This window comes from Giraffa tippelskirchi, chromosome 2 (assembly GCF_054371585.1).
Source record: "Giraffa tippelskirchi isolate mGirTip1 chromosome 2, T2T-mGirTip1v1.2.pri, whole genome shotgun sequence".
Taxonomy (NCBI): domain Eukaryota; kingdom Metazoa; phylum Chordata; class Mammalia; order Artiodactyla; family Giraffidae; genus Giraffa; species Giraffa tippelskirchi.
In genome coordinates, this window is record NC_137276.1 from 64,110,470 (window position 1) to 64,127,127 (window position 16,658).

General features: G+C 35.2%; 1 protein-coding gene across 6 annotated transcripts in view; it reads left to right on the forward strand.

The window, feature by feature from the left end:
• The window catches only part of MICU1 (mitochondrial calcium uptake 1), a 225,417-nt gene that overhangs the window by 56,615 nt on the left and 152,144 nt on the right, over positions 1 to 16,658 (forward strand). For 3 of the 6 annotated variants that reach the window (XM_081566455.1, XM_081566489.1, XM_081566478.1), the window contains exon 5: positions 5,909 to 5,952. In XM_081566455.1, coding sequence (XP_081422581.1) covers positions 5,909 to 5,952 — 44 coding nt within the window. Of the gene's footprint in view, positions 1 to 5,908; positions 5,962 to 6,540; positions 6,715 to 15,154; positions 15,167 to 16,658 lie in introns of all 6 variants that reach the window. The other 3 variants (XM_081566448.1, XM_081566466.1, XM_081566451.1) reach the window with 3 other exon arrangements.

Consider the following 16,658-nt stretch of genomic DNA (forward strand, 5'->3'; position numbering starts at 1 on the left):
TTGGAGTTTCCGCTTCAACATCAGTCCTTCCAATGAACACCCAGGACTGATCTCCTTTCGGATGGACTGGTTGGATCTCCTTGCAGTCCAAGGGACTCTCAAGAGTCTTCTCCAACACCACAGTTCAAAAGCATCAATTCTGCGGCGCTCAGCTTTCTTCACCGTCCAACTCTCACATCCATACATGACCACTGGAAAAACCATAGCCTTGACTAGACGGACCTTTGTTGGCAAAGTAATGTCTCTGCTTTTAAATATGCTATCTAGGTTGGTCATAACCTTCCTTCCAAGGAGTAAGCGTCTTTTAATTTCATGGCTGCAGTCACCATCAGCAGTGATTTTGGAGCCCCCAAAAATAAAGTCTGACACTGTTTCCACTGTTCCCCATCTATTTCCCATGGAGTGATGGGACCAGATGCCATGATCTTAGTTTTCTGAACATTGAGCTTTAAGCCAACTTTTTCACTCTCCTCCTTCACCTTCATCAAGAGGCTCTTTAGTTCTTCTTCACTTTCTGCCATAAGGGTGGTGTCATCCGCATATCTGAGGTTATTGATATTTCTCCCGGCAATCTTGATTCCAGCTTGTGTTTCTTCCAGCCCAGTGTTTCTCATGATGTACTCTGCATATAAGTTAAATAAGCAGGGTGACAATATACAGCCTTGACGTACTCCTTTTCCTATTTGGAACCAGTCTGTTGTTCCATGTCCAGTTCTAACTGTTGCTTCCTGACCTGCATACAGGTTTCTCAAGAGACAGGTCAGATGGTCTGGTATTCCCATCTCTTGAAGAATTTTCCACAGTTTATTGTGATCCACACAGTCAAAGGCTTTGGCGTAGTCAATAAAGCAGAAATAGATGTTTTTCTGGAACTCTCTTGCTTTTTCAATGATCCAGCAGATGTTGGCAATTTGATCTCTGGTTCCTCTGCCTTTTCTAAAACCAGCTTGAACATCTGGAAGTTCACGGTTCACGTATTGCTGAAGCCTGGCTTGGAGAATTTTGAGCATTACTTTTACCTGTTTCTATTTACTTTCTTAAAGGTGATTGTTAGGAAATATTATATTATATTATGCATGTGGCGCACATGTATTTGTGTTGAACAGTGATGCTCTAATTAGTAAGCATATGTTTCCCTTACTTATGAGATATCTGATCCTAGACTGATTGTCATTCCTTTATAAAGGACTAGGAAGGGCTTTCTTTTTCTGGGAACTCTGAGGATTTTCCTGTTCTTGGTATTCTGAGATTTCATAAGCATACACTGAATTACAAGTCAGTTTTGTTCATTTTACTTAAATGAGAAATTTTCTGCTAATGCTTTCTGAATTATTTCGTCCATATTTCTGAATTAGAAAAGATCTTGTATGACAGAAGACCTTGTATTGAGTCTCTGTTTTTCTATAATTCACTCTTCTATTTTCTCTTTTCCATTCTGTTGTCTTTTTGGCAGTGGTCCAGGGAGATAACTTTTCGTAATTTCTTGACAGTATATTAAGAAATACAAAGAAATAGGCAATCATAGTTTTGTTGTTGTTCAGTCACTAAGTTGTGTCAACTCTTGCAACCCCATAGATTGCAGCATGACAGTCTTCCCTATTCTTCACCATCACCCAGAGTTTGCTCATATTCATGTCCATTGAGCCAGTGCTGCCATCCAACCATATCATCCTCTGTATTCCCCTGTTCTCCTCCTGCCTTCAATCTTTTCCAATGAACCAGCTCTTTGGATCAGGTGGCCAAAGTATTGGAGCTTCAGCTTCAGTATTAATCATTCCAATGAATATTCAGGGCTTATTTGCTTTAGGATTGACTGACTTGATCTGTTTGCAGTCCAAGGGACTCTCAAGAGACTTCTCTAATAGACACCACAGTTCGAAAGCATCAGTTTGTTGGCACTCAGCCTTCTTTATGGTCCAACTCTCACATTCATACATGACTATTGGAAAAACGATAGTTTTGACTAGACAGACCTTTGACGGCAAAATAATGTCTCTTCTTTTTAATCCACTGTCTTAAGTTTGTCATAGCTTTTCTTCCAAGGAGCAAGCGTCTTTTAATTTCATGGCTGCAGTCACCATTCTCAGTGATTTTGGACCCCAAGAAAATGAAGTCTGTCACTGTTTCTGTTGTTTCCTCATCTATTTGCTGTGAAGTGATGGGACCAGATGCCATGATCTTCAATTTTTGAATGTTGAATTTTAAGCCAACTTTTTAACTTTCCTCTTTCACCTTCATCCAGAGGCTCTTTAGTTCCTCTTTGCTTTCTGCCATAAGAGTGGTATCATCTGCATATCTGAAGTTTTGATATTTCTCCGAGCAATCTTGATTCCACCTTGTGCTTCATCCACCCCACTGTTTTGCATGATGTTCTGTTCTCTGCGTATAAGTTAAATACTCAGGGTCACAATATATAGCCTGAGGTACTTCTTTCCCAGTTTTGAATCAGCCCGTGTTCCATGTCCCATTCTAACTGTTGCTTCTTGTTCTGCATACAGGTTTCTCAGGAGGCAGGTAAGGTGGTCTGGTATTCCCATTTCTTGAAGAATTTTCTTCGGGTTGTTGTGATCCACACAGTCAAAGGCTTTAGCATAGTTGGTGAAGCAGAAGTAGATGTTTTTCTGAATTCTCTTGCTTTTTCGATGATCCACTAGATGTTGGCAATTTGATCTCTGGTTCCTCTGCCTTTTCTAAATCCAGCCTTTTCTAAATCCAGCTTGTACATCTGGAAATCCTTGGTTCACATACTGTTGAAGCCTAGCTTGAAGGATTTTGAGCATGACCTTGCTAACATATGAAATGAGTGCAGTTGTGTGGCAGTTTGAATATATTCTTTGGCATTGTCTTTCTTTCGAATTGGAATGAAAACTGACCTTTTCCAGTGCTGTGGTCACTGCTGAGTGTTCCAAATTTGGTGGCATATTGAGTGCAGCCCTTGAACAGCATCATCTTTTAGGATTTGAAATAGTTCAGCTGGAATTCTGTTACCTCTGCTAGCTTTGTTCATACTGATGCTATTAAGGCCCACTTGACTTTGCACTCCAGGATGTCTGGTTCTAGGTGAGTGATCACACCATCATGGTTATCCGAGTCATTAAGATCTTTTTTGTATAGTTTTTCTGTGTGTTCTTGCCACCTCTTCTTAATTTTGTCAGCTTCTGTTAAGTTCATGCTGTTTTGTCCTTTATTCTGCCCATCTCTGCATGAAATGTTCCATTGGTATCTCTAGTTTTCTTGAAGAGATCTCTAGTCCTTCCCATTCTATTGTTTCTCTCTATTTCTTTGCACTGTTCACTTAGGAAGGCTTTCTTAACTCTCCTTGCTAGTTTTAATTGTCTACAACTCTTTCTTGTTCTCTATTCTTTTATCATAGAATCATGTTCTGCCTTTATAACTGATATCTTCTTGAGTACCTGTGAAGTTTCAAATTAGATTTGTTTTTAAATTTTCTTTTTTTCTGACTTATCTCCTTCTTTTGCAGTCAGTGGTTCATTTTATTCTGGATAGACTTCTAGAAGGTGAAGCACATTTTAGATGAGCATGTGTAACCAAATGTGTAGAACCAGAAATGCAAAAAGCTTCCTTTGGGAGCAGTGATAATCTGGTCATTGTATTACTGTAAGCATAATGAAATAAGGACCTGAACTGGCATGAAGAAAGTGAGAAGTGAAAGAAAACAACTGGGTAATTATGCAAGAAAAATAAGTATAATTGGGAACTGATTTCTCCACTCTAAAAATTCCCACAGCATTCTCTTACTGAACTCATTGTATCTTCACTTGCAATATTATTGCACAAAATTGTGACTTTTCAAGGCAAGGATTGTATCTTACTCATTCAGTTTTGTGGGGTTTTTTTTTTTTTTATAAATTTATTTATTTTAGTTGGGGGCTAATTACTTTACAATATTGTAATGGTTTTTGCCATACATTGACATGAATCAGCCATGGGTTTACATGTGTTCCCCTTCCTGGACCCCCCACCCACCTCCCTCCCCATCCCATCCCTCTGGGTCATCCCATTGCCCCGGCCCTGAGCCCTTGTCTCATGCATCGAACATGGAATGGTGTTCTGTTTCACATACGATAATATACATGTTTCAATGCTATTCTCCCAGAACGTCCCACCCTCACCTTCTCCCTCAGAGTCCATAAAATTGTTCTATGCATCTGTGTCTCTTATTCTGTCTCGCATATAGGGTTATCGTTACCATCTTTCAAATTCCATATATATGCATTAGTATACTGTATTGGTGTTTTTCTTTCTGGCTTACTTCACTCTGTATAATGGGCTCCAGTTTCATCCATCTCAGTAGAACCGATTCAAATGTATTTTTTTAATGGCTGAGTAATATTCCATTGTGTATATGTACCACAGCTTCCTTATCCATTCGTCTGCTGATGGACATCTAGGTTGCTTCCATGTCCTGGCTATTGTAAACAGTGCTGCGATGAACATTGGGGTACACGCGTCTCTTTCAATTCTGGTTTCCTCGGTGTATATGCCCAGCAGTGGGATTGCTGGGTCATATGGCAGTTCTATTCCCAGTCTTTTAAGGAATCTCCACACTGTTCTCCATAGTGGCTGTACTAGTTTGCATTCCCACCAACAGTGTAAGAGGGTTCCCTTTTCTCCACACCCTCTCCAGCATTTATTGCTTGTAGACTTTTGGATAGCAGCCATTCTGACTGCTGTGAAATGATACCTCATTGTGGTTTTGATTTGCATTTCTCTGATAATGAGTGATGTTGAGCATCTTTTCATGTGTTTGTTAGCCATCTGTATGTCTTCTTTGGAGAAATGTCTGTTTAGTTCTTTGGCCCATTTTTTGATTGGGTCGTTTATTTTTCTGGAATTCAGCTGCAGAAGTTGCTTGTATATTTTTGAGATTAATTGTTTGTCTGTTGCTTCATTTGCTATTATTTTCTCCCATTCTGAAGGCTGTCTTTTCACCTTGCTTATAGTTTCCTTTGTTGTGCAAAAGCTTTTAATTTTAATTAGATCCCATTTGTTTATTTTTGCTTTTATTTCCAATATTCTGGGAGGTGGGTCATGGAGGATCCTGCTGTGATTTATGTCGGAGAGTGTTTTGCCTATGTTTTCCTCTAGGAGTTTTATAGTTTCTGGTCTTACGTTTAGATCTTTAATCCATTTTGAGTTTATTTTTGTGTACGGTGTTAGGAAGTGTTCTAGTTTCATTCTTTTACAAGTGGTTGACCAGTTTTCTTGTGGGGTTTTTTTTTTTTTTTTTTAATGTATTTAGTGATCAAGCACTATTCCAAATACTGGGATAAAGCAATCATCAAAAACAGAAAATCCCACCCCTCAAGAACACTTAATGTATTTGCTTTTATCTTTCACAGTGCTTAGTATTTCACAATGCTAGGAATTCCCAAGGTTAAATTTATTATTTAGCCCACCTTTAAAAGGTCATATTAAGATGGCCAATTTGAATTTGTTTAGGTGTTTTGCAAAATGTCTCCTGGTATTAAACTCATCTCTCTTTAACTTTATACAAAAAATTATTGTGCTGTGAGATAAAACTAATATCCCCTCACCTTATTTAGAGGTAATATATCATTTTGATGTAATGAAAAAGCATCATCCTGGGAAGAGTCCAGGGTTCTAGTTTGGCTTTACTGTTGAATAGGTTTGCACATGAATAGGTCTGCACGTGGACCCTTTTTATCTTTAAGAGTTTCATATTCTCATATATAAAATAAAGGATTGGTATTTTTCAGTACCGACACTTTGAGTCTGAAAGTGGGACAGAATTTTCATTTCTGTTCAAATATTGTTGTGGCTAAACCATCTGAAGGGGATTGGAAACAAAACTGAGAGCTAGCATTTCATGTATTTCACCCAAGTTATAATCAGTGACTAAGCATTATTTCTTTCTGTTTTACAGACTTGGGTCTGGATCAGTATACAATAAAACGCTTTGATGGAAAGGTGAGTGAAGTACAACACAAGATATATATCCTGTTGTTTACTAAGAAGATTTTAAAGTTCCTCTAAAATTATTTGTGAGAAATTTCTGAATACCTGTTTATCTTATTGAAAAAGCTAGGTGCTTACATTGGGAGGCCTGTATGTGCCTTCAAATGGCTCTACAGAAAAAATCAAAGCAGAAGGTCCTTCTGTGTTTTTGCATATAAAGTAATACTGTTGAGTTGTCTGCTGTGTATAATGAGGGCTAATTGAGTGTGTTTTGACATTTGAATTTTAATTCAGAAGCCATTATAAAAGTTAACAACTCCCCAATATTATATTTGTATTTCTTATAAAAACAACTATCTGATTTGACTTTCCTTAGACTTTGATAGTATATAGTCATAACCGTAACAAAATTGCAGAAGTCTTTACTAGTAGTTTTAAAACAATTATGAAGAGCACCCCAATATGCATATAAATTTTGCATTATACTTACTTTCAATTTATTTTATGCCTGAATAAATTATATAATCATTAAGTATAGAAAATGAAACTTTCAATTTTATTATCTCGAAACAGTCAGTTAAACATATTTTTCCCTTTCAGGCTGAATTCTCCAAAGAGAAAAAGAAAATATTACACAGAGTCAGAAAGAAAAGTAAAAGTTCAGTTTTAAAGAGGAGGAAGAAAGCACAGCAGGAAGAAGATCGAGCCAGGGACGGCTTTACAAAGCTTAAAGAGAAGGAAGTCAGAAGGAAAATCATGAAGTGGCTGGAAAAGGCAGGATTACAAACTAGGTTCTAGATGGGTAGATGTCAGGATTAATAGAAGCTAATGTTGCAGGAATGTGTCAATCCTGCATCCTTATATAAAACTACATGTATTGGTAAGGTGAAGATATAAGTGCTCAGATTCTTGCACAAGTGGAAAGAATGAGTGGCTGCTTTAAAAGCTGAGAGACCTCAGCCAAGGCTCCCAGCCTAAAATTTACTTTTTCTATTCAGATGGCAAAATGCCTCCATCTGTGGATATCCTCTTTTTAAAGCCTCATGTTCTAAAAGAAAGAATGATCAAAAAGAAAGGGCATTTAGATGCTAGGAGACCCAGATTCAGAGTTCTAGCTTTGCTTTGGGACAACCCCATCTTCTCTCTGATGCTTGGTGTCTCTGCTATCCATATAAAGGATTACTGCAGACACTGGTGTCAGGATCTGATTTCAGAGTCTCTGGCAGGTTAGGCCCCTGTCTTATCTATCTTTATGTCACTCAGAGTCCAGAGTATGCTTGGCACATAGGAGGTAACCAATAAAACATTTGACTGACCTGGGAAAAAAATCAACTAGTCAATCCCATATTCCTTGGAGGTATGACTCATGATGTCACTAATATCTTACAACAAAAATCAGTTTTATAGATCACTTTTTTTTTGCTACTGAAGGAATCCAGAGTGACATGAGAATTCAGTCCTTTTCTGTAAACCTGAAAATATGTAAAGAGGTTGGATATATGTGCAAGTCGAACAGCAACTTTACATGTTAAAAGGGGAATTTCCATTCCTAGAGAACTCCCAAATATAGAAGCCCTAATAGTAACTCATGTTTTATACGTGCCCTTTACTTTTTCCTGTTTTGGCCAGTACTTGTCAACTTGATGCTAGAAATTTGCAACTTTTGGGTTGACTAATGAGCTCCACTTTTGTTTCAGTTGATTTAAATTTATGACTTCTACATTTCTTATCATTTGTGTTGTTTGCATTTTTTTTTTCAATTTCCACTCATCTTTATAAAATAGCAAGAGTAAAATGCAATAAAAATTTAAAGTATTTGAGTTTCCTGAGCCATACAACAGATTCATGCTGAGGTTTGACATAAAACAGCAGAATTCTGTAAAGCAATTATCCTTCAATAAAAAACAAATATATTAAAAAAAAATTTAAAGTATTTGTGTACTCCTCTTGCTATGGAGACAAAAATGGCAGTGCTTCTATGTTTGGAAGGCAGTCTTAACAGATTATAGTTGCAAATGTTTATGCACTGAAGCAGAAAATCTGAAATTAGAGTAGGAAGAGTGGCAAGATTTAAGGATATCAATGTTATAATGTTTGAAAGTATCATTTATATGAAAGTCAGGCATATAAAAGTTAACTTCATCCAGGGGAACAGATTCTGAAAGAGAATAAAGGAATGGGATGCTTACATAAGGAGATATAAAATTGAGCCAGTGACCCTGAGCCAGCTAGCCTGTTCCCCAGAAAAAGTGCACAAATTCTCCTTTCATCCGCATAATGATATGCATGTTTAATTCCTTTGCTAGTTTCTTCACTTAAATCCTATATTCTGTCAAATATATTATTAAGGTTTTATTTTAAGGAGTAAAGGTTATGCTTCCTAAATGGGATACTTAAACTTAGTTTACGTCTAGTTTATGTCTTTATGAATTGTCTTTGTTTCATAAGTCTAAGAAAGTATTTTCTATACTGTTTTTAAATCTTAAATAATGAAGAGTGCAAATTTCATTCAGTGCTTAATTAACTTAGTTTTTTCAGGGATTTTTGCAGTGTATGAAATTCTTCTCTCAATAATTATAAGAATCAATGCTTATTCAAGTGTTGATCTTAATTATTTTCCTTTGGATCTTCATGACTCTTGTTCTCCCATTCAGAAAATCTCAGTTGTTGAGTAGCAGTTTCCAGAGTACGTAACTCCTAAGATAATTTCCTGTTGAAAAAACAGATGTACGTGGTAATTATAGTAAATTTCATGCATGATGGTTAGAAACTTAGTAGAAATTACTACTAAGAAATTACTTGAGGAATTTCCTTTCAAACTTATTTTGATTTTTAAACAGATAATTTTATTTCTCCCTCTCTCCTTTTTTTAACTTGAAAGATGAAGTAATTATAAATTACTTAGAGAAATATTTGTTCTCATCCTCTTTATTTCTCCATTGTTTTAACATTCAGCACACCATTTAATTAAGTCTGTCATTTGACCACTAAGAAACTGTCTTATTTTATTGCCTTCTTGTTGAATTGTACTTTAGTGTTTTTGGTCATTAAGAGCAAGAAGAAATGTAGAAGTAGTATCATTTTCCTGAAGTGTTTTCTCATTTGTACTTGAATTTCATACAAACTCCAGCAAAGCAGAAAAGAATGGCCCAATGATATTGACAAATAATTGAAGTTATTCCTTGCTTCTCATCTTTTCTTCTTTTTGACTAGAAAATTTTCAAGAAGTAAATGAAACATTGCTGTTTCCACTGATAGTTAGTGAAATTGAATTTGATTAAGCAGCTTTTGAATTTGGGGGGGAAGATCTTTTTTCCAGAGCTCATCACTACCTTATGTTAATGTATGCTAAGGATGCTTAGCATACCCTTACTCAAAGGATGCTTAGCAATTTCCTTTGTAGAAAAGTCATGCAATACATTATTATTGGAACTTGCAGCATTTATGCATTTCAAAACTATCTACTAACACAGGCCTTGTATAAAGAAACTACAGTCAGTGGCCTTTTGTTTTAAGAATATATTTTGTAGGGACTTCCCTAGTGGTGCAGTGGATAAGACCCCACCTGCCAGTTCAGGGGACACAGGTTCGATCCCTGATCCAGGAGGACCCCATATGCCTTGGAGCACCTAGGCAGATGCTCCACAATAAGACAAGCAACCACAACAAGAGGCAGGCGCACCACAACTAGAGAGCAGCCCCTGCTCACTGCAACTAGAGAAAGCCTGCACAAAGCAACAAACACCCAGCACAGCCAAAAATTAAAGAAAAAGAATAAATAATTTTTTAAAAGAATATATTTTGTAGGTTAATGATATTTTTTAAAATATTCAGGCTAGTTTAAAAACTTCAGCACTTAAAGAGTTCAGATCTTCTATTTGAGGATATTTGAAAATCATTATAATTAGAGTGTTGGCACTAGTATACAGATAGTAACACAAAATATGGTCTGGCTTTTCTTTTAGTGTAATATATCACAGATTTTTTAAAAATGCACTCTTTCCCCACAGTGTCTATACATTCTGTTATGATTTGTTAATGCCATTATTTCATGAATTATTTCTTTAATGAAAGCTGTACTTTTTCTTGAGTTTAACTTTTTACCATCCAATAATTGGTCTATAAGAAAAAGCACCCTTCTAAATAGAGCCTTTATTTTACATAGTTGTCAAATATTTGTTCATGTAATTGCTGTCCTGAAACCCTTCATTTTCCTGTTTCTCCTACTTCTCCTTTTTTCCTTAGCATACCACAAGTTAGAAATTATGTTTTGTATTTTCTGTTCTTATTGTCTGTAATAGACAATTTTCTGTATCTCAAACCCTACCATGATTTTTTTTCAAGTTACAGTAGAAAACTGCATCATCTAGGTAAAATTGTTTCTTCATAGGATACCAGTATTCCAGAGCTTTGAAGTAGTCAAAGTTCATGCTGCCTTTGAAGTAGTTAACGCTTTTTTTTTAAGTAATGATGAATTGCCCATTGAAACTAGTCGTCCATTATTATCATTCCAAAATATATTTCTTTTTTAGAAAATAGATTTTTTACTCTATCCTTTCTATCAGTTCCCTTTTCTCCTAACCTCTCCCTGAACTTTTCAAAAATCATACCTCTGAAATGACTCTTTTCATTATTTGTAATTACAGTCCCCTTAGAATCTCTCCTAATTTGGAAGAAAGAATTAACATGTGTTTTATTTCCATCTCCTTTATGATGCTGACAAGAATATTTGTTTACATGAAAAAGGAAAACATTTTAAATCAAGTTAAAACATTGTCCACATTGAGGTGAAAGAGAGGAAAGTACAGCCAAAGTCTAGAAAAGAAAATACCGATTACAGTGTTTATAATAAAAAAAGATGATATGCAAGAAAAAAAAGATAGAATGTAGTTAAAAGTCAAAGTTTTAATATAACCAAATGTTTTTAATTACTTACTGAAGTAAAAGTTCTTTTTAAAAATCTTGGTAAAGTTTAAAATTCCATTCCTTTTAGGGAAAAGTCTTGTTTCCCCAAGTGGAGTATGGGCACATTTTATTCCTGTACTGTAATGGTCTGAATGCTTTGAGTTGTGATTATTCATATCACAGATAAAATATGAGTCTGCCAATAAGGTCAAGTATAGTATTACTCCTTGATGCATATAGTAAGTTATGTAAGAGATTTCCTGTCTTTTAAGAGTAAATTGTATTGCAGATCAAAGATGTTAGTTAGAAGGGGGACTGAAATTCTTATGGGATAGAATTTGGTGGTCCCCTGGAGAAGGAAATGGCAAACCACTTCAGTATTGTCTTGAGAACCCCATGAACAGTATGAAAAGGCAAAAAGATAGGACACTGAAAGATGAACTCCCCAGGTGGGTAGGTGCCCAATATGTTACTGAAGATCGCTGGAGAAATAACTCCAGAAAGAATGAAGAGATGGAGCCAAAGCAAAAACAACACCCAGTTGTGGATATGACTGGTTATGGAAATAAACTCCAGTGCTGTAAAGATAGGATGCATAGGAACCTGGAATGTTAGGTCCATGAATCAAGACAAACTGAAAGTGGTCAAACAGGAGATGGCAAGAGGAAACATCGATATTTTAGGAATTGGTGAAGTAAAATGGACTGGAATGGGTGAATTTAATTCAGATGACCATTATATCTACTAGTGTGGGCAAGAATCCCTTAGAAGAAATGGGGTAGCCATCATAGTCAATAAAAGAGTCTGAAATGCAGTTCTTGGATACAATCTCAAAAGCGACAGAATGATCTCTGTTTACTTCCAAGACAAACCATTCATTGTCACAGTAATCCAAGTCTGTGCCTCGACTAGTAATGCTGAAGAAGCTGAAGTTGAACGGTTCTATGAAGACCTACAAGACCTTCTAGAACTAACACCCAAAAAAGATGTCCTTTTCATTATACGGTACTGGCTTGCAAAAGGAGGAAGTTAAAAGATATCTGGAGTACCAGGCAAATTTGGCTTTGGAATACAAAATGAAGCAGGGCAAAGGATAACAGAGTTTTGCCAAGAGAATGCACTGGTCATAGCAAACGCCCTCTTCCAACAACACAAGGGAAGACTCTATACATGGACATCGGACTCTATACATGGACATCACCAGGTGGTCAATACCGAAATCAGATTGATTATATTCTTTGCAGCCAAAGATGGAGAAGCTCTCTAGAGTCAGCAAAAACAAGACTGGGAGCTGACTGTGGCTCAGATCACGAACTCCTTATTGCCAAATTCAGACGTTCTCCACAAATATTTCATAACTACATATTATTTTAGGGATGATAATTTAGCCGTTTTAAAAAAAACTCCATTAACACATTCATTCATTGGTTGTCAGTGGTTTGTTTTTCCACTTGAAAGTAAAATCTCTAAATGAAAAATGCTTAACTCTTGTCTCTTAAGGGAACTACTACTATCAGTACTGCTAATAATATGAAAAAGAACAATAGTTGGAAGTTTCTTAGTATTTATTATCTACCAAGCACTGTTCCAAGTGTTTATACATAATAATTCTAATGCACACAACCACTCTTTCAGATATGTTACTGTTTTCATCATTTTACAAATAAGATACTAAAATACATAAAAGTTAAGTAACTTAGCCTTTTTGTTTTTAACCTAAGATCATACAATTGGTAATTGGTGGAGCCAAGAGTCCAAATTGGAACTCTGGCTCCTGAGTTCACTCTCTTAAGCACTAGGCTGTTATCTATCTCATTTTATGTATCTAAGCTGTTTGTCTATATGATCTATTTGTAAATAGAAATTTCTCTTGTCAAATATTTCTTTTATTTTATTAACAATGTAATTTGTGCAAAAAAAGAACTTGGTGTTTCAGTTTGTTGAAGAGTGTTAATTCTTGGATTAAGTACAGCTAGAAACCTATGTTATCTTCCCTGGTGACTCAGATGGTAAAGCATCTGCCTACAATGCAGGAAACCCGGGTTCGATCCCTGAGTCGGGAAGATCTCCTGGAGAAGGAAATGGCAACCCACTCCAGTATTCTTGCCTGGAAAATCCCACGGACAGAGATGCCTGGTAGGCTACAGTCCATGGAGTCGCAAAGAGTCGGACACTACTGAGCGAAGAAACCTGTGTTAACTTGAAAAACCACAGTGTTTCATTTTAAAGAAAGAAAACAAGAGATAACGCAAATTTTAATACCTGAATTTAGAAGAATTTTAACTTCACTGTTATTTGCTCCATTGTTTTCTCAAATGCCGTGAATATCAATTGGCATTTTGAAATTTTTTCCTTTTTCTTTTTTAATCAAAACCATCACTGTTAAAGTAGAGACTGTTATCTATATTTTGAAAATTGGATCCTGTCTCATTAAAATGAAGATTACTTTCTATTGAGAAAATAATATTCCTGTTAGAAACTGAACTATTTAATCTTTCAAATATTGATTGGTTTTGTGTTAAATGTTGCATCATTTGATTGGACCTACTCTATAGCCTTCAGACAAGCAAAAGTTTACAATGTAGTTACATTACCAAAATGAAATCAAGTACTGGTTCAGCATTTCAGAAAATCCTTTGACACCTGTTGTACTTTTCTGTTTTATTCTTAGTCTCAGATTTTTTCATCTTCTTTCTTTCCCATCTGAAGTTCTTTAAATGATTTTAAAAACTATTTCTCACTTTTCTCTCTTCTTACAAATTAGCAATTTTAGTTCTTTGTACACACTACAGCCCTCAGAAAATCTGGTTTTGGTGTCTAAAATATTTTACAACGGATGTCCAATTTGAGCATCTCAGTGTTTGATAGCTACGTGTAAATAATTAGTAGATATTGTAGGTATGCTGAACTGAATTTGAAAAATACAAAATTATGGATTATTATATTTATTAGTGTGTAAAAGCACAGGATGAGATTAATGTGATTTTGGGTATAGACAATCCTGTATTCATATATGAATTCTGCCACATACAACTTTGGGCAAGAGACTACTTAACCTCTGAGTATCAATTATCTTCTGTAACTATAAATACAGGACCAAAGGCAAAGTATCTGGCTCTACAGATTTTAGCTATTTTGCATTATTGGAGCCCTTTACTCAGTTTACGAAAGGAGTTAGCTGCTATTGTGTATGTTATCTTCTTTCTTCATTTGTATGAAATGCTAGAGAAAAGCATACCCTCTTCATAATTGCTCTCCCCATTGTTCTTTTCTTCCCAGTTAAATCCTATAAAAATCTCCCTGTGCTATCTCTGTAATGAGCAGCTGTCAGCGATTAAATGGCTGGTCTATAAACTGCAGAGAGACCTCTGGTTTGATTTCTCATTATCTGGGCTGTCCTGTGGTCACAGTGACTCATCTCCCCCAGGACTGTCAAGGCCTTTGGGCCTCTGTCACATCAGTCTTAACCTTAGGCTTGTAAATTGCTGATAGCATATATTTTTTAGTCAGGAACTAAGCTTGGTTTGAGAAGTATAATAAGTTCAGGTCAACTTTTATTTAACAGCCAGTGAAGTTTATTTGTTTAAAAAAAAAGAATCTTTAAAGCCATTTGATAATTTGAAGATATTTTGGAGTGACACCCAGCTAACTTTAACTGCTTTCATCAATTCTGGCCTTCATTCCAGGACTTCATGATTAGCTTTTTCTTGCTAATGTGATTAGTACTTTATTTGGCAATATAGTTTGCAAGAGATTTGTTTCTAAGTAGTCATTCTGAACTCTTCCTTAGAGTAGTTACTAATCCTCTGAACTCATCTGAGTTGGTTGTCTATATGGTAAATATGGTTAGTAAAGCAACAAATTTGCCATAAAGTTAAAAAATAATATGAAATGATAATGAGATATCCTTAAAGGAAACCTTAATTAAAGAAATGGCTTGACTACCTATGAAAAAAAGTTAAATATTTGCTTTTCCCTTTTCTTTAATAAATTAAGTAATTATTCATGTATTCCCTTTTTATACTGTTGTGAAGTTTTTCTGAAATTGTATGGTTTTTAGGGAAAGGTTAGGAATTGAATTACTTGGGTTTTTGTTTTGTTTTGTCCTACTGTACCTACTAGATAATACATAAAATATTTCTATATATTTCTCATTTCCTGTTTACAGATTTTCAATCATTTTATTACAAATCTCATTTGGTCTTTTATATGTTATAATAGTTTGTGATGCATGTATATTTAATTTAGGAGTGTCTGTTCATATAATCAAACAATGTCAATTTTTTTCTTTTTCTCATCTTCTGATCAGGATTTCTGGCAGGTACCGACTCAGCAGCATGTGCTTTAAATTAATTAATGTTTCAAAACCCATAGTAATGCTGCAGGGATAAAGGTTCAGTGCATGCTTATGTCTTTTCCCTGCTCCCTTTAGAATGATTCAGTTCCTGTCACTTTAAATTAACGTACTTTATCTCTAATATGACAGGTCAAACACTTCACAAGTCCTTGAGAATATAGAACCTAGCATAATTTAAAAGGAAGTTTTAACATTATGTGCCACACAAAAGTTAAAGAAACTGTTTTAAACATTGTATAGTAGATACTCAGTTGGGTCATTTAAATTGTCTTAGTAGGGAAGCCATGTTCCTGGCTGAACTGTAACAGGTATGGTGAGACAACAGTAACTCCAAGTGAAAGATTAGTACTTTTTTTTTTCTTTTGAAATTTCTAAAGTAATAAATACAGATAAGCAGTTACTTAGTTGTACTTAACTCAGTAAAATGACTTAAGAGAAAACAGATAAAGCATTTAGAAACACTTCATTATTTTGCTTTTTTGAACTAATCAACAGCTTTAACTTGGAAAAGCAGCAAATACATGGAGAAAATTATGAAAAAGAATATATAGATTTGTAGGCTGACAAAGGAGAATTTCAAGGACACGCCTAAGAAGTACTTTTCAAATTGATCTTTGAAAGTTTGACTTCTTATAGTTTATAAACTATTAAAATGTATTCAAAAATATTCACTAAAAACATTACTCTTGTATTTCTTAATAAAAATATAAACTAAACTTAATTAGAACATCTTTTGGTTTAAAATAATTATTTAATTAGTGAAGATTACAGGGTGTTCTTTATTTTCATACAACATTTTCCCTGTGCTTCCTTTTTCTTAAAATGTTATGTATTTGTAGTAGTTTCCTTACCAAACCCCCAAACCAGTCATCCTGTTAGTGGTTCTGTAGATTATCTTAATTTTCCTTTAACTACATTCTGAAACAAATCAACAAATACTTAAGTTATTATATCAAAATAATTGATTGATAACCTCATTATCAATGTTCCTTAATCCAGAGATTTTGTTTAGAATAGCTATGGCTCAACCATCATGCAGAGTACTAAGGAGCGTAAATCAAATGAGATGGTAACACCTGTGATTGAGGAAAACCACTTCCAGTTCTCTTATTTATGGCAGGACGGTTTGTAGGAAGCAGCTAAAAATTCTTATTAATAAGCTTTTTGTATTAAAAATAATAAGCTCTTTTTCTTAGAATAGGTAGTGGGGGAATTGTTTACTTACGTTGGCTTCTATAACTATCACTCATTTTGGTGACACTAGTAAAATTATTTAAGCTTCCAAAGGTCAATGAGCAGTTACTTTATAGGAGAGGGCTTGCTTGCTTGCTTCCTTACAGGAATTTGTCCTTTGCATGCTAAGTTCCTGTTGCCTGTGGAAAGGCTGGAATCATTTTGTTGTTTTTTTTTCTGGTAGTACAGTATGAGAGTGCTGTTCTTCAGATGCAGCTAATGA